Consider the following 19,169-nt stretch of genomic DNA (forward strand, 5'->3'; position numbering starts at 1 on the left):
GATCAATAATGTTGTTGTATTTGTTTTTCCTTTTTCTCGAAAATGAAATATCTGCACCCAAGTAGCGTCCCAATTCGTTCACCTGCTTGCATTTGCTTCCATTGGAAATTTCTCTCCTTTGATGTTGGGCTACATTGGGTGAGAAGTAGATGTGAGTCTTTTCCTAACTCACACAGTACCTTGACATGTCTCCAAACCCCTGCAAGCATTTTAGAATCAGATCAATTTGATCTTAGTCTGCCTCTGCAAAAAGAACAAGATCGTCAACAAACATAATATGTGATATGATGGGCCCATTTCGACCCGCTCTCATTCCTCTCTAGTGTTTCTCTCTAACTCTCTCATTAATCATATGTGTAAGATTTTCTATGCCGAGCACAAAGAAAGGGGGAGAGAGGATCTCCTTGTCAAAGACCCCTAGAAGCGTAGAAAGTCTCTAATTTTTCTCCATGCCAAAGAATTTTTGTTGAAGTAGTATCCACACGTCTCATGATTTTATTTATCATATCTTTTGGGCAGGCTAATTCCTCCAAGACTCTCTGGAGGTATTTCCAACTGAGTCTATCATAAGCTTTTTTCGGGTCCACTTTGATTGTCATAAATCCTTTCTTCCCTTTTTTCTTCCTCATAGAGTGGATTATTTCATTAACAATGATGATATTGTCGTGAATATTCCTTCTCAGAAGGAAGCTAACTTGAAAGGGGGATATTAGTCATGCCATGACCTCCTTTAGTCTTACCACAATCACTTTGGAAAGACATTTGTAGATCACGTTACATAAGGAGATGGGCCTAAGCTGTTGAACTCTTTTAGTGCAATCTACCCTCAGAATCAAAGTAATCATAGTGCTGTTTACCTCTTCTATTCTTCTTAGATTTTCCCATAAATTCCTCACCGCTTTGCAGACATCATTTCCTATGAGCTCCCAATTTTTCCAAAAGAAAATTGCTGAGTATCCATATCACCTGGTGTTTTCAATCCTCCCATTGAAAACATAGTAGCTTTTATGTCTTCATTTGAGATGTTTGCATTTATTTCTGCCCATTCCTCTGAATCAATGGATGGCCAGGTCTGTTTGGTCTAACCCCAAGGCCTTTCTTTATCTTCTTCGATAAACAACCTTTGAAAGAACTTGTTAACAAGCTTGCCAACTTCATTTTTGCCTTCTATCCAATTGTTCTAATCATCTTTAAGTCTTTGAACTCTATTCCTCCTTCTCTTTATTTTGGTTTTAGCATGGTAAAAGGAGGTATTTCTGTCTCCGTCAGTCAACCATTTTGTCCGTGCTTTTTGAAACCATAACACCTCCTCTTGAAACAACACTTCTCTGAGTTCCTCTTGAAGTTTTCTTTCTAGATCTTCCAAATAATAACTTACTTTTTCTTGTGTTGCTCTGTGGATACTGTTAATACGTTGCATGAGTTCCTTCTTTTTCTTAGCAATATGTCCAAAAGTTTTGATATTCCAATCCCTCAACATAGCCTCCAGCCTCTTTAACTCTTCGCACACATCATGATCACTCGACCAGGCATTTCGAAGCATAGTTTTGAAATTATCATGGGTGAGCCAGGCTGCTTCAAACTTGAAGGATCTTTGAGCTTTGTTCCCTTAAGGTTGAGTGAGATAAATGAACAACGGGTGGTGATCCGACTATACCCGGGGACCTACTCGAACCACTACTTCTCCAAATAAGTTTCGCCACTGTATATTGCTCATGGCTCTATCTAATCTCATGTATAGTCTATTTGCGTACTGAGTGATGGGGCCTCTCCATGTAAATCTAGGCCTTTCTAACCCCAGGTCAATAAGCTTACAATGTTCAATGTTGCTATTAAATTGTTCTCTGTTTATTAATAGCTTCTGTTTTATCATCCTTTGTAGATATCAATATTCTATTGGCACCCAATCTGTCCCAACTATTGGTTGCGAAAGTTATATTGGATTATTCAATTTGAATAAAAAATAAAAAATTAACTATTGCTACATATTAGTTAATTTTTAAAATTGATTGAACTAATAAATTGAACAAAAAAAATTAATACTATTACCGATTCTTAATATAAGAGCTAATTAATTAATTTGAGTGGATTCAAAAAATTAGTTAGTCACTTATTTTTAATAAATAGGTTTTGTTTTCCTAAAATACCCTTGCTAATAATATGTGGAAATTAGAACTATCATGTAATGAAATCTTTAACATATGTAACTACTATAAATGGCTACTTTAAAAAAATAGATAAATATAAGAAATAAAGTGGATTGAAACCTTACATTTAAAATTAAATTAAAAATCAAACTAACTTTTATATTAAGGACCGGAGGTAATATATTGGTTAGGATAACAATTCAATCAATTTTTGAAATTCATTAAGAATTTTACGGATCAATAAAAAGACAAACAATGACAAAGCTTGTGATTTTTTGAATTAAAAAAAAAAGAACTTAGATATATATATATGTGTGTGTGTGTGTATATGTACCTGTATAGATGGTTACTGGTTAGCAAATTGGGTTTAAGTTTTAAAATATTGGAGAGAGGTTAAGTTCGTTAGAACAAACCAAAAAAGCAGGCCCAATGGGGAGAATGTGGTGACCGTTGGCTCAGTTAAGAAACAGCGCGGGAAAAAGCGCGTGCGTTATTTTTATATTTTTTGGACTGACGCGTGCGTTATTGTATGAACAGGCTTATACACGCAGAAGCGCGCTCGCTGGTTCCGTTGTGGGGGTTGGTGCGAAGTGGACTGCCAGATAGACTCGTGACTCTGTGAACTTCGGATTACATAATTGGTCCAATTTCCCCGGAAATCTCGTCCTGCAAGAAATCCAAGGATTATTCTGCTCGCGTTATCCCATCAATCACTTTACTCGTCGTCATTTCAGAATACAGAGTACAGCGTGATCAGAAAAGTTAAATGCGCCATTGCTCCGGTTCAACAACTCATTTCCCCTCTGCTTCTGTTTTCCTTTTCTCTCGATTTGTTTATAACTTTCAAATAGAAACGCTTCGAAGTAGGTGATTCATCGTTAACTCTATGTTCCTCCCTTCCACAATCCCACGCTACCTGCTGCAATCAATTTCATTTCGATTCCACATTTCCTGACTGCATTTATTTCTTCCCTCAGAAATTCGAGATTGAATCAAACCTTCGCCAATTTAGAATTCCAAAGGCATAAAATCGACGTACGAAGGGTTCGATTCTTGGCTGGGTCTGTTTCAGGCTTTAATTTTCAAAAGCCAAGTAGTATCGTTTGATTATTTATTTCGATTCTTGGCTGGGTCTGCTTCAGGCTTTAATTTAAATTATTTCAGAATTTAAGTCCCGTATCGCCTCCCCCTTTTCCTGGGTCGGCGTCGACGAGTTCCACATGCAAGAAAATGTTGATTACCAATTTAAAGCCTAGAAGGTGCAGCTATGTGTCCACAGCAACAAGAGATTTATGGGATCGTCTATTCGATGAAGGCTATAAAGCAGATGTTTGCATTAATACTCACAATGGTGGTATTCTCTTTGCTCATTCTAACGTTCTTGTAAGTTCGTTCACTTCAATCGAATTTGTATCATAGTCTTATAGTATACTCAAACAACAGCTGCTTCTTTCCTAAAAACTATGCGAGTGGACGTGTTTTTTACGTTGTTTGTTGAATCCGTGCCACTTACATGGTGCCATAAGAACAGGGGATGGCTTCTCCAGTATTGAGAGGCGTGCTTAAGCGTCAGCGATCAATCTCCATTCTTGGGGTTCCACATGATGTTGTCCGAGTTTTTATTAGATTCCTGTATTCTTCCTGGTATGTTCTGTCCCTTTTATCCAACGTTTTGCTCAGTTTCTACATCTTCATAATTTTTTTAGCCGCTGGTGGCTGCATCTCTATGACTTGTTAGTTTGTAACTATGCTTTTAAAAAGATTCTAATCTTGCCCTTATCATCAATCTTTTGTATGTCCAATTTTCCTCTTGAATGAATTCAATGGCATAAATTCCATGTTGGGAACTACAAGTAAATTGCAAGTACGCATTTTCAAATTATGGGAATTAAATTTGAAGTAAAATTCTTTTAAGAATAGCATGATAACATAACCGAAGTGGCTACTGACTACTAGGAATGATGACTGTTTGACGTTCTCTTTGATAGCTACGAGAAAGAAGAAATGGAGGAATTGGTGTTGCCTTTGTTGGTGCTGTCACATGCATTTGTTGTACCTCACTTGAAGCGTGAATGTGAAGAGAAGCTAGAGATGAGTTTACTCACCATAGACAACGTAGTTGACGTATTTCAGCTTGCATTGCTATGTGATGCTCCACGGCTGAGCCTAATTTGTTACCGATTGATCTCAAAGAATCTCAAACTTGTTTCAGAGTCTGAAGGTTGGAGGGCAATGAAGCAGAGTCACCCATTTATGGAAACCGAAATTCTGCAGCATATGGCTGTGGAAGAAAATGTAAAATCCTGTCTTTTCTTTATTCCCTCTTGATTTTTCTGGAATTTTCTGGATCTGAAATTTTCTGGGATGAACTGGTGACCAGAGAAAGAGGATGAGGAAGAGGAAGAGTGAAGAAAGGAAGATGTATATGGAACTGTACGAGGCAATGGAGGCACTGGTTCACATCTGTAGAGATGGGTGTCGAACAATTGGTCCACACGATAAAGATTTAAAAGCAAACGAGGCTCCCTGTGGTTATGCAGCCTGCAAGGGGATAGAATTGCTTATTCGTCATTTTGTTGCTTGTAAATTAAGGGTCCCACGTGGTTGCATGCATTGTACGAGAATGTGGCAATTATTGCAGTTACATTCTCGACTCTGCGGCCATCCCCACACCTATAAAGTTCCTTTATGCAGGTAAATTTGTCCACTAAATATTTATGCTTTAAGTAACTTTTCTACTTACATTAACATTCGATGTTGATAACCCATATTGTTATTCTCATCTCAATTATATAGTTAAACCCGTGTGAATCCTGTCATTTCAGGAGCTTCAAGCAAAAATTATCGAATCAAAGAAAGAAAGATGGGATGAGGTGGAAAACATTGGTTCAAAAGATTTTGAGAACAAAGGGTATTGCCGTGGCGCCGATTTTTCAACAGCAATAGCCAAAAGTTCGAGGCGATGAAACGAAATTAGTGTGAAATCAGCTTCACATCCCAACATCAAGTTGTATATCGTTTATACGTGTGTGTGTGTAAAAGCTTCAGATCTTCGATTTGCCGTGAGCTTTCATGAGTTTCATGTGTGAGACAACGTAGAGCACAAAATAGTTCCCTTGTGTATTTACCACGAAATTGTTGCCCTTGCTTTTGCCTTGGATGCAGGAAATGTTGCAAAACTGCTGTTTATTATTAATAATTGATTAAAAAATTACATGTAATAGCCTTTTAGGTGAAATCAATACATTATAAAATATGAAAATGTGTGGAACTCTGATCTAATAAAACCTATCTCAACTGTGACATATGTGCTGTAGTCGAAGGAACAAAAAAGACGTGGATCTCGCCCTTCCCATTGAGAAATTTAATTCTGCTTCATATTATGTTTGCGTATAAGCTTTTGCCTCCTTACTCTGTAAATCAGAAAGTACTCACCACTGGTTCTTGTTGTCTCCCCAACATGCTTGCATCAATTTCAGGGAACCGTTTTTTTATTCACAAAGCTGTACTCTTCCACTGATACTTTGGAATGACATCTGGTATAGAAGAACTATCCTTGTCCTGAGAAACTATTGTTGCTTCATATTTTACAGTGCTATGGGGATGAACTCTCTTCATCTGAACTTCTATCTTGTCTTGCATGGTACTTGTTGAGAACAGGCAGTGATGCAGTAGAAGCTATCCTGAAAGATCTTGCAGCACCGACCATAATTCTATCCTGCATCCTTCCCACTTCTTTGCACACTTGATCCAAGATATTTAGAAAGTCCCTTACAATCATGAAGATTCTGAAAGGGTGGGCTTCTTCCTTTGCTGCATTCCCATGAAAGTATTCTGTAACTTCCTTCACAAGGAATAAAGCCTTTCTTTCGTCATCCTTATCCTAACAATTTCCTCTTCAGCATCTCTCAAAAATAGCTTCATGGAGTTGAAGAAATTCCCTTTCGTGTCTGATTTTTCATATTGGAAAACAGATCTCACTTTCTCAAGCCCCATTTCAAGCTTTGTGACATAGCTGCTCAAGACATCTGAGTCCATTGTTGCTGCTTTCTTGACATTGCTGAGGTCTCTGCCTAGTCCAGCCACAACCTGCAATCCTTGCTTCTTGAACTCATCCTCATTGAATTTGGAATTCTTTTGCTTCTGAACGTTCTCATTTGCAGAATCATTGCCTGAATCTTCGGATCTAATGATCTCTTGGACCACAAAGTGAAGCAATGTAGTCTTACCATCGGTTCCCTTTATGTCCACCAGTTTTAGCAGTGTGTCCAGTTTAAAAGCTTTAGCATCACCACGATTGGTGCCAACATTCATTCTATTTCCTGTCCTAAGAACAGCTTCGAGGAGTTTGAGGAACAGTCGACTGTTCTTCAATTCCCCACTTGCTGCCTGGTAACACAGAGACAACAAATCGGTTAATTTCTCAGGAGGCAACAGTGAATTGCAGGCAAGAAATTAATAAAGTAGTCATTGATTTAAGCTAATTTTACCTCGAGGGTTTGAAAAGACTTCCTCAGGTAATTAACTTCAGTATCAAAGTTAGATCTGTATAGCAAGGCTTCGACTCTTTTGAAGGCAAAAGGGATATCAAGCACTGCTTTAAGAAATCTTTCCGCAGACCCAAGTTTTGAAAGGTCACCATCATACTTCTTAAGCTTTATCTCTTCCTCCTTAGTAGGAGCCATCTTCACTAGAGTTTCAAATAGCTCAGTACCCAAACCTTCAGGATTGCCTGTTTTGTTCAAAACATTTGTCACAATTTATCATCCAGGAAGCAAATAAACCAGAAAGATCAAACAGAGTAAAAAAGTATTATAAATTAAAATACTTCACCAAGACTGGCAAATAAAATATGACATCAAGTCCTAAGCAGAAGAGGAAGGAAATAGATTGGGGAATATATTGTTCGAATTCTTCATCAGCTGATCCTAAGCCAATGTGATCAAATTTATGCTTCTGAAAGTCCGTGAGCTAGATTTGGTCATAAGTCATATATAAACTGCACAATGCTGCTTAGCATCTCTCTCTCTCTCTCTAATTACCTTTGACTGCTTCGCCTTTCTCATACCTAATCATAGATGTAATGAATAATGACTATGCCCGTTTTCGGATTAGTTTGTTTGATTTCTTGAATTATGCATTTTTTAAGATTCCCTTTACTTACAATGTTGGAAAACTGCTTTGGTTAATACAGATGCTCTTGAGCCTCCACATTGTGCAAGATTATAGACGAAACTACATTGAATGTGTCTTTTTTACGTTACAGAAACAGTTTTCTGCAGGTGACATCCAATTGTCTTAACCAAAAAATAATTGAGAGACGCTTGTGATCAACAATGATTTGCTCAGTGACTTGGTGTGTGTGCAAGAACCAGTGAACAAATCAACCTACCGTCCAAAAGAGCTTCGCACACTTCATCTCTTGTAACATTCAGTGCCCTTAGTAGTATAGCAATGTTCTGTGACTTCTTCGGGTCCAGTACCTTCTCCTCCTGATTAACAACAGGAGGAAGAACTAGTTTTCTAGGAGGTTCTTTTGGAACAACATTTGTAGTAGAATTGCAGCCAAACAGGCTCTCCATCATGTCCTCATTTAATCTACAAAATATTTTTTATGATTAAAAAAAAAAAATTAGCTCCTTGGTAGTTTATAACAGTAGGCCACAATCGTAGTAAATGCCAATGAACTTACTGAAAAGAGCTTGATTTTAGCTGGTCCCACACTGTAGCACGATCTGAGGTTGCACGCACTTTATCCCAATGCAGAGCCTTTAATCTGGGTTTCCCTCCGTCCATGTCATCGGCTTCCATCCTCCGGGAAGAGGCAAGCCTTTCATCAACATGTTCAGAGTCTAAGGCTTTTGTTATACTCTTAACAGAAGCTGTTCCTTCACTCGCAGACCAAGACTGTTGGTTTCTTGAAGCAGAAGATGAGGGAACACTAATTGCAGGCGACACTGTTTTCATTGGTGTTGTTTTCAGGGGTGGCGGTGGAGGTGGAGGTGGAGGTGGAGGTGGAGGAGGAGGAGGAGGAGGTGGAGGAGGCGGCGGATGAGGATATTTAAGTGAAGTCCTCGACGTGTCCTGGGGTGTGTAGTCTGTTGACTGGAGATGCGTCAAATTTGGTGCCGGAGGTGGCGCTGAGAATTTTGGTCTTCTAGAAGTACCGGAGGTCACTTGTTTGTCTAGATGCTGAAATGGTGTTGATCGGATTGGCGGCGGCGGAGGAGGAGGAGGAGGAGGCGGAGCCTGCTTTATAGATGGTATAATAACAGGCCTCACATCCGGCGAAGAAGCAGTGAAGCGAGATTTTGGTGATGTCCTTTTTGAAAAATGATGGGAACTACTGGAATGAGTTTCACTCCTCGCAGTAACCGTCGGGCTACCGTTAGCCAGAGAACTCTGACGCGAAACTGGTGTGTAATAGCCATCCTCGTGGCTCAGCGATGACCCGTGCGGCGTATGAAATGCCATGTCGTGGCTTTCCTCGTCGGAAGACGACGAAGAAGAAGACGAAGAAACCGCCGGCGGGTAATTGCCATCCGGCGGCCTTGTTAGAGGCGGCAATGGCTGCAATTCAGGACTTGGCCGGTACCGATCGGATCGCTTTGGAGGATTCAGTTTATGATAAGGCGACTTGTTTCCTCCATTAGTCTCAACGGGCTCACTCGCTGATTCCGTTCGTGTCGGCTCCACTGTCCCAATGTACAGAAAACTCGACGGTGGGGCCCCCGAAGAATCCTCGTTAATCCCCTGCGAATTCCTACCCACGAGCTTCTGGGTCTCACCGGGGTTCTTCACACGATGTCTGTACAAGAAGAAGGCAAGAGCAGAGAGCATACCAAGAGTCACAATTCCAACAGACACGGCAATTGCGACCTTCTTCGTGGGCTTGTTCGCCGATGTTGTTGCCGTCGGATTCGCAACTGTCATGCCATTGGGAATCGCCGGAGGTGGCTGATTCTGATCCGGCGTTGGTCCCACTGGATTCTCGTGGAAGAAAGGAATATCGGGAGAAGATGGGGTGTCCGGAGGGGGCGGTGGCGGAGACTCAACGGCGGCTGGTGGTGGAGCAGAACCCACCGGGAACAACGGTTGGTGCAGAATTCTTCTTGATTGAGCTTCATCGAAAGTTCTGAAGCTGATAGCTTTGGTCCCCTTGGCCGCGTGGGGCACGGGGCATTGAGATAATGATATGATAGAGAGGAAGATAAAGAAATGAAGTTTCATGCTGAATTTTGCTGGGCTTGGCTAATTCTCTTCTCGTTTTCGGAATTCATCTCGGGTTTTTGCTCTGCTTCTGCAAATTCCTCAGCTCGAAAGATGTGAGTGGGAGTGAGAGGAAGCCTGTCTCTCGGTTGTAATGTAAGATCTTGACACTGAGACAGATGCCGTCAGCAGGAGCCGCATTTTTCTGTTTTAATTAATTAATTAATAATAAAAGTGATTTTTTTTGGACAATATTAAGGGAGTGAGTATTAAATGCGACCATACGCTTATTAAATAATCGGTGTATATGGTTTAGGAAGGTGGAAGGGGAATAGAGTAGACGTGGGGGTGACGGTGTACTTGGCCAGTTCGTTGTCGAACAGATGGACCATAAGGACAAAGTTGTGCTCATGTAATAGAATTATGGGTTCACCCCAAAAAATAAATAAAAAGAAATTTGGTACTTGATGTTCTTTATTGATATTTATTATTAGGAAATAAATAGCTTTGTCATCTTTTCTGTTTTAATTTTTTTCAGGGGAAAAAAAGAAAAAGAAAGAGTTTTGATATGCACATATCTCTCGTTGGGAGCCGGGGCAAAGCATAAATTCCACCTTTCTTTGATACCCTTTAAATCCTGCGTCCTCAGGCCACTTGTCCGATCATCTTTATCACTTTATCTTTTGAAGATAATAAAATACAGAGTAGTGGATATCTACGTGAAATTATGTTGTCCATCAAATTATATTCCTAAGTAATACTAGCTCCGGTCTTAATTATAAGAACTAGTTGACTAATTTGAAAAGATTAAAAAAATAAGTTAAATTAGTTATTTATAATGAATAAGTATCATCTTTCCTAAAATATTCTTACTAATCAAGTACATTAGCTATAACTATCATTGTTAGAAGAACTTTTGTGAAAAAAATATATATAAATATGAAAGACAAAGTGGATTGAGATCTTATATTTAGAATCAAAATAAAAATCAAATAAGATCTTATATTAAGGACCGGAGGTAATACTATAATTATTCTTATAAAAATAAAATAAAAAATTAATATTTCATCTTCGTAAGGAAAATAAGTAATAATCTTATTGAATACAAGTGATCATTTTGGATAAATTGAAAATAATGCGACTATTTTTACCCAAGTTACTTCTTCATTGGGACATCAATTTTTCTTTTATATAAAAAGGGAATACAAAACTACAATAGAATGGAAAAAATAAATACAAGAGTACTGATGTGGGAATTTCTTACAAGGGGTTAGCCAAACCATGAACCTAATGGAGACAAAAACACGCGGGGCACGTGGCATTACTGATGAAGTTCAATGTTAACAAGTTTTCTGGCGCTCTCTGGGTGAAGCGTGTCTTGAGGTTTATGCTTTGCTTAAATCGAGGTTAGTGAAATGGGCGGTGATTTATGTACTAGGGTTTAGCATCATTAGTCCCAGATTACCACATATCATCACACCTGACCTACGCCCAAGGCCAGGTACAATGTTCCCGTGACTATTACAATCATACTTCAACCTCAAACTCCCAAAAATTCTCCCACAAATGTTAACACTTCAACCTTTGATTAGCCATCTAAAACTTTTGAAACACGCTCATAACTTTAGTTTAGTAATATACTTAAATATAATATTTCAGTCTACTTTGTTTTCTAAATTTATTATGTGTTCTTAAAAATATTTCTATTAATTATAAAGTATTTCCATCCAAATATAGTTTTAATATACATGATTGAATAAGAATAATTTATAAAAGTTAACGTATATTTATAACAAATAACTAACTTAACTAATTTTCTCAATCCCCCTAGATTACTTATCTAACTCTTATGTTAAGGACAAAAAATAATAATATTTTTAATTAATAAATAAAAAATATGAGTTCAATCTTATTTATAATTTCAATTGGTTGTTAATACCTATTCTTTTATTTTTTTTTTGAAAAAAAGATCTTGAAACACCTTTCACACACATTACGTTCTGACTCATTTGTTTTTTATTTTTATTTTTTTGGAAACAATGTAAATAAAAACATTTGATAAGTGGGGAAAAAACAAAGGAACCTGCCTGTAATGTTTGCGGTTGTCGGATTCTACCGACGGGCCTGAATTCTTAATGCATTATTGCCATTTGCGACATCCTTTATAATACCAACGCTATAATGCTGCGCCAAGGAAATTACTGTCCCAAACGTTCATTTTTGTAAGTATTAATTTTAAAATTGGTTTAAATATTACTTTATTAAAAAAAATTTGAATAGCGCAAACTTGAAGATCTTATTTCGATTTTCTTTGTGTGATGCTCATACGAGTACTTTATGTTTTTGGCGCTGCCTAATATAATACAGATACTTTAGTAATAGAAAAATAAATGGATGTCTGCTAGCCAATAAAAAAAATTAATATAATTTTTTATCCTTTAAATTTATTCTTATTTTGGTTTTAGTTCTTCTGAGGGCGAAATCATCCAAATTTTTATTGGGTATGGAGATCAATATTTTAAGTAAAAAGAAATTTAAGAGAACCAAAACTTATGATTTAAAATTTAGAGATCAAAACTAAAATGAAAATAAATATGAGAACCAAAATTTGTATTAATAAAAAATAAATAAATAAATGGGTGTGGGAATCCAAAGGTCATAGACGTAACTTCGAAAAAAGTGATGCATGGGGTCGCAGGTCACATATTGTCTTATTAGTGTAGTGCTTTCTCTGTTGTCACTCGAAAGATTGATCACATATTATTGTTCCTCTACTCTTTGATGTTGAACTAGACTGACGCTAACTGCTGGTAAATAAAAAAAAAAAAAAAAAAAAAGCTAGAGTGACGTGAACTGTACAAACGCGTCATCTCATATTTTCATTGTGGGTTTTCTTTAATAATTTGTATTACCATACTCATTAAGTCTTTAATAAGATACTACCTCCGTCCTAATTATAAGAGCCAGTTGACTAATTTGAGGAGATTAAAGAAGTAAATTAGTTAGTTATTTGTCCTAAATAGATGTTGTCTTTCTAAAATATCCTTACCAATCAAGTATATTAACTAAAACTATAATTATTAGAAGGACTATCTTGAAACAATTGAGTAAATATGAAGATAAAGTGGATTGGGTCTTATATTTAGGACCAAAATAAAAGTCAAACAGGATCTTATATGAAGATATATATAATTAGAAAAAGAGTATATTCATTAAGTTTTTTTCCTTCCCTTTTTTAACACAATCCAGTTTTCAGATTGAGTCAACTTGATCACATACTGGATGTCAAACTTTCCTTGCCGTACTGTTCATTTTAGTTCTTATTAAAACATCATATACATGTTAAATTTTGATTCATGAATATCTCGAGATAAACATTGCAGCCCCCAGCACCGACGACAAAGGTTATGCTTTCCTTCGTATCTTAATGCTATCTCTTACCTTGCATTGATTCAGATCAGACACGAATTTATTAAACTTTGCAGAAAATTTTTTTTTTCATTCCAAAGAAGTTACAGATGACTAAGTTATAATAGACTGCTATTTAATTCGATATAATGTTTGTTAGAATTTTATGTGGAACAGGAAACATTAAAATGATATTACTTCTTACCGATATTTAACATAAGAGTTAGTTGACTAATTTGAGTAAATTAAGAAAATTAGTTAAGTTATTTATTTGTAATAAATAGGTATTGTTTTTTTTAAAATATTTTTACTAATCAAGCGTTATTTAATAAAATATTTAACAGTATAATTATTACAAGGATTACTTTAAAAAATAGATAAATATAATAGACCAATTATATTAAGGTTTTATATCTAAAATCAAATTTAAAATTAAACTAGCTCTCACGATAAGAACCGGAGGTAATACTAGCTAACATAAATGAGTCAAAAACCGCATTTTATGGATGGCCAGAATTTGGATATTAATGTGTTAAGCAGCGCGCCTGAAATTTCATGAAGACAAAGTGGCCCTAATCATTAGTTATTGTTATATTATATTATATTATATTTGATCACGAACATCCTTGATTAATTAATCAGTTAATGGGGTTAAATCAGAGCCAAACGCAAGCAATTTAGAACAGTGAAAGTGTGAAAAGATAAGGTGGAAAAAGAGGGCATGTATAGTATCATATTGTCAAGTTATTGTCGCTATGCTGATGGTTTCAAAAAGAACCAGCTCTTCCACCGATCTTTTTCCATGGATCATTGTGCTGGCTTCAACCTCTGCCAGCCCTTTAAGCTGGCTTGCTCAAAATTATTTTGAAAAAAATGTATGCTAACTAATAGCAGTTGTTAAGCAGAATATTCCCTACGGGTGATACAACGAGTCAACGAAACATATTAAAATTAAAAGAAAAACGTTAAAGAATTGCATCTGCAATTGGATTGTCCACCAAATGAAAAATGACCATGATATTTTAATTTGACTCCTTTTTTATTTAATCTGCGTCGCGCCATTTCAATAATTAGCTCACAACGCATAATAGGCTGAGAGATAAAACATGGTTATTATATTATAATATGTGAGCAAAGTATATTATTATTTGTTAGTTGCCAGGCCACTATATATAATTGTCCTATTTTTAGTTGATGTGTCTATCTAATATTTCTAGAAAATTCTGCATTTCAATATTTCCCTGTAATGAAACATGTATTGTACCTAATATCCAAGGTATCCTTTGTGTCATCTAAGAAGACATACAAAAAATTGGCATATAAATGTTTATTTCATTTTCTCATTATTAATTAATCATGTAATAGTAATCTTTGACAAATCATACTTTAAATTTTAATTAAATGATAAATTTGTTTTTTTTTTTTACTTATGACTATAATTTCATGAGTCTTACCTTAAAAAATATTAAAATTAGGACTGTATATTGGGGGGGGGGTTAGGCAACCCGGGGTATGCCTGCAGCTTGCTCATTTAAAGTTAAATGGGTACAGGTTAGTCCATATCCATATAGAATTTATTTAAACCCGTTATAAATGAGATACTCTTAAATAGGCGGTTTCACACGGGTTTTGGACTAACCAATTTAGTGATGCCTTTTTTCTCCCCTACTGGAGAACTTTAATTTTAAAAATATGTAACATAAAAATAATACTAATCTAATTCTAAATGTAAGTTACATTTAGAATCGGAAAAATAATAACTAAGACATAAGGCAACTCCTGATATGTATTACTACTACCTCCAGTCCTAATTATAATATCTCATTTGTAAACTATAAACGAAGTCTTACAATTAGGATCGGAGGTAGTAGAAGATTAAGTCGTTCACCAAAATAACTACAAGTATAAGCTTAAGTCTTGAGAATTTTAATATTTCAATTAGTTAAAAAAAAACCATTTCTCTTACCTTTTTACTGTCATTGATATGAAACAAGAAGGGAAATTAAATCAAACAATATCAAAAGCACATTGAAATATATACCCACCATTTACATATATCGTTTTAGCATAATACCTTTTTGCCTAAAACTATAGAGTTTAGTTAATGTAAAAGATAAGTTGCATTTTGAACTAAATTTATAATCATGTATGAATCGTTTATTATTTTCTTTGTCCTTGTTTTTCTGGTTATTTGTCCTGTTTACATTTTATTCTTAGCCTACTCGTTATTATTTTGTTCTATTGTAGAGATTAGAGCAACTATTTAAATATAATAAAACAAATGCATAGCTGATATGAATGATATTAGAAGGAAAATGGACTCAAAAACATAAATAATTGTAATCTAAACTTCTTGTCAATTGATTAATCATGTCATGATTTACACTAATCATGTCAATTGACTCAGTGTTATGTACATGAAGCAATTAATACTGTAAACTTTACTTACATATTTATCAGTATAAGAGAATAACGAGAATTTCGGTCTTCCTTATGAAAAAGGAATAATTTAAGCACATAAATATTTTAGTTTTGTTGGGGCCTCCGCAAATAAATGTTTTAGTTTAACAACATCATCAGCACATTATCGTTTTATTTGTTCTCAAAGTCCAATATTAATAGTCCAGAGGGAAAAAAGAATATAACCCAAGATAAATAACAAATTAAAAAATAGAACGTTAATTTATATTTATTTAAAAATGAAATCCTCTTTTTCTGAAACTAAAACACCTTCTTTTTTTTTTTCAAAATCTTCTTGGAAAAAACAATCGACTAGATTCATGAGTCGCACGATGCATATTTCGATGCGACGTGTCAGCAGGATGCTATCTGGAAGCAGGGATGGAAAGCAAATGCGATGTGTCCGGACAAATACCGTTGGATGAGGACGAAATCGGACGGTGGAAAAAAATCAAAGCATTGGAAGCTACTCTATATCAGAGCCAGGTTTCGATCCTGGGACCTGTGGGTTATGGGCCCACCACGCTTCCGCTGCGCCACTCTGATTTATTATTAGCAAGACGCAATAAAAAATATAAAGTAATATATGATCTGCGGCACCGTCCAACGGCGGTATCCCAGTAAAATGTAAATCCCGTCATCGTTTTGCTTAATAGATGGTCCATCTATAACCCATGCTTTGCTGACCTAAAAGGGAGAGTGTGTGCGGCAAAAAGAGATAAAGAGAGAGGGGAATATACGGGGGCCTTTAGTTGGAGAGGGACAATGGGATTTCAGAGACACATCGAATTGAAGTTATTAAACAACGAAAGCATCGGAAGTAATAAACAAGTCTAAAGGGTGTTTGATGCTTTACTTAACTCCATCGCTTCTCTTCTCTCTCAATCTTTCATTCTCCTTTTGGATTTGGCAACCCCACCCCCACCTCATTGCTTTCCCTGTTATTTCTTAATGGGGTCATTTCTTTTGGATTACATTAAAGATACCAATGAAACGTGTTGGCACCAAAATTTTTAGTTCTCCTTATCTGTTCTTTTCTCTTATTTCATTATGTCCTTTCACTCTACGAAAATTTCCTTTTGCAGCCATCTCATCTTATCTGAAAATAAATGATCCATTGGTAATTTTGTAAATATATATTGCCCATCTTGCTCTTGCTCCACCTTCAACCTGAATTAATTAGATGATTGTATGTTAAGTGACTCAAACCCAAGGGGGGATCACAGGTCAAATGCTCACAAATTATTAAACATAGATTGCCAATAGGAAAGTAAAGGAGGGAGAGAGTAAAAAAGAAGTGTTTTCCCCTTTGAAAAATGGCAGAAGCAGACAATCTTGAAATTCATACAAACATTAATTTAAGATTCTTGTACCCTTTTTTTCCTCAGAGTAGACCCTCCTCACCAACCCTTCCTTTAGAATGTGTAATTCAGGGAACATGGGCCGTCTAAGAACTACCAAACTCATTGAGGCAGTGCCCATTTCTGCCATCAAGTCAGTGGAAATTGAAAGTTATGAAATAAATTCTGCGGCGGCATGGCAGACTATAGCTATCGCAATTTTATTCCTTTTGAAATGGTTCTGTTAATTAAAAAAAAAGAATTATATTATGTTGATTCTTAGTGCTCTAAGAGAGATTAACATCTACTACTAATGGAGTATATTTTTTATATCTCAATATATATATATATATATATATATATCATCCGTTATTTAGAATTTGGTCCAATATTTTGGACCAGGTGATGCAAGAAATTGAATGTCAATTTATCAATTTGTGAACACTTCCACGAGGAAGACGATAAAGTTGAATTATTGGAGTTTTTTAATAATTCTTTTTTTATTTTTTTCTTAAATATATATTCTCTTATTAGAGGCAATTCTAGGTATTACCGGGTACTAAATATGAGCATCTCTCTCAGCAAAAATTTAAATCTTGGTTCGTCACATTATGAGAGACTAATTTCTTCTGTTAGACGTGACCTCTATTTAGTTTTTTTTTGTTTTTTAATTGAACCTTTTTCCCTTTAAGAAATAAGGTAGGAAGAAAAGCCTAATTTTGGGCATGAGTTGGGCCGTATTGGATTTAGACAAAACGGTGGCATTTCATGGAAGCTATGGTTCGGTGACAATGAACCAACATATCAAATTAACGTCTTGTGAGAATATGTGCCCTAAACTCCAAAGGACATGTCTCATAATAATATCTATACTTTGGTCAAAGAATCACGAAATGATGGTAAGGATTTAACCTCCCCATTCACTTTGTTTTTAACCTCAATTGTGAATATTCAAAACCCGATGACCTTGGTCATGTCACATATAATCATTACATTTACACGTCATATATAACACGTAACTTTTGCCCAGATTACATCCAAGCATTAAGATAATTGCTTTTAAAAGATACATTATTACTATCAAATTTTGCAACACTTGATATCAAAATTCTAATTATTTTGATAATAACGTCTTAAAACAAGTATAGTAAAATGCAGTGGTAAGTTGTGACTTCGATGTGTTTGAACTTTAAAGGTAATTATGATTTGGGAAGAAAAATAATAATAATATTGATTGATAATGGCACAAAACCCAGGCTTTGTAACCTTCAAGCAAGAGCCCTTGGCACTTTGACAGTTCCACTCATGTTATTGAATTTTTATTTATGTTTAAAAAATCCATTTTGAAAAAACAAGGGAAAATGACAAAACAAGCTGGAATTTTGAAATGCCAAATAAGAAATGTTAACAAAAATTTGTTGTTATTTACAAATTCAGACTTGTTAATATTAAATAAAGTTGTGTTACCAAGCTTGATTTAATATTTGTAATTTTTAGCTTTTTTTCCTATCATTCTCCCACAAAACAAATCGTATAAAAACACGTACCAAGATTTACATGGAATTTCATAGGTAGCTTTATAATCAATTTATATGATACCGAGATATTTTTAATATATAATGAAACTAATTAAAATATTTTTTAAATGTATAAGTGACTGCGATAATTTATCCTAAGAAGACTTAGTAGAATGAGGTTAGGTGTCTTTAAAGTGATAAATTTAAGAAATGTCTTAATTACTATTTAAATGAAGGTAAGCGGTCAAGATCCCAAACACAATTAACCATCCATGTCCTTCTACTTCAGAGTGCACGTTTTTTGAATTTATGCGTTTTGTTTCTACATTCTTTTCCAGAAGATTATGACCTTATATTTGTCACCTTTTTTAAAAATTAAAATAAAAATTATCTACCAAATCTGCATATATTAATCAATTTAAGTTTCAAAAGTTGAGAATTTTTTGTCACTTTGATGTCAGCCAATGCTTGTTAAGTTGTTATCTGTTAATTTCATCTCATGTAAGGTCGGGTAACTAAAATATGTATACCTAATAATTAAGTAATTAATTAACATTGATGTCCACATATCATAGACTACATAAAATTAGATTGTTATTATTCTATTAGTAATTATTAATTAATTGTAAGCATTAGAATTTTATTTTCAAATTTATTTATATGTTAAATATATTTTTAATCATGTATATTGTAATTTTACATGAATAACCGTTGTATGAATGAGTTTTACTTTTAAAAAAAAATAAAAATCCCAGTTTAATGAGCCTATTTCTAAATACTTATGAACATGAAAATAGACTCAAGATGCATGTAACATAGATTCACACTATGAACTTTAGGATTTTTTTTTTTTGAATAAAAATCCCCTTTCTTTTAAGACTAAAAAGGCCTATTTCTTTTTGTTTTTTTGGAGGAAGGGCAGCCGTTTATATTTATATCGAGGAGCCCAATGCGTACTTAGGAGTGACGCATCAGCCCAATACCGTGTAAAGAGGGATAAGAGGCGGTGGTGACGTGTCAACGCATCCGCCGTTGGATGAGGCGTGAAATCGAACGGTGCAAAAAATAAAAATCTGGGAAGCCACTCT

The 19,169-nt window shown here is 35.3% G+C and overlaps 1 protein-coding gene, 1 non-coding gene and 1 pseudogene across 2 annotated transcripts; 1 reads left to right on the forward strand and 2 right to left on the reverse strand.

The window, feature by feature from the left end:
• The first annotated feature begins 1,058 nt into the window (after positions 1–1,058).
• Positions 1,059–5,113, forward strand: LOC114729886 (BTB/POZ and TAZ domain-containing protein 4-like). The gene is made up of 6 exons (XM_028916911.1): positions 1,059–1,070; positions 3,312–3,530; positions 3,679–3,791; positions 4,136–4,442; positions 4,528–4,827; positions 4,973–5,113. The coding sequence occupies exons 1-6, from the start codon at positions 1,059–1,061 to the stop codon at positions 5,111–5,113; spliced, it is 1,092 nt and encodes a 363-aa protein (XP_028772744.1).
• Positions 5,114–5,307: 194 nt separating this feature from the next.
• Positions 5,308–9,584, reverse strand: LOC114729888 (formin-like protein 6; annotated as a pseudogene).
• Positions 9,585–15,698: 6,114 nt separating this feature from the next.
• Positions 15,699–15,770, reverse strand: TRNAM-CAU (transfer RNA methionine (anticodon CAU)). Its single transcript has one exon. It is a non-coding gene; the product is annotated as a tRNA-Met (tRNA).
• Positions 15,771–19,169: the final 3,399 nt, after the last annotated feature.

The sequence above is a fragment of the Neltuma alba genome, unplaced genomic scaffold (assembly GCF_004799145.2).
Source record: "Neltuma alba isolate B1F8T4 unplaced genomic scaffold, ASM479914v2 tig00012693_pilon, whole genome shotgun sequence".
NCBI lineage: Eukaryota > Viridiplantae > Streptophyta > Magnoliopsida > Fabales > Fabaceae > Neltuma > Neltuma alba.

Bases quoted from the DNA above. Each gene is read 5' to 3' on its own strand.
- LOC114729886 (XM_028916911.1), top strand. The intron at 3,792-4,135 runs GTATGTTCTGTC...TCTCTTTGATAG, and splicing joins AGATTCCTGTATTCTTCCTG to CTACGAGAAAGAAGAAATGG. The intron at 4,443-4,527 runs GTAAAATCCTGT...ACTGGTGACCAG, and splicing joins ATATGGCTGTGGAAGAAAAT to AGAAAGAGGATGAGGAAGAG.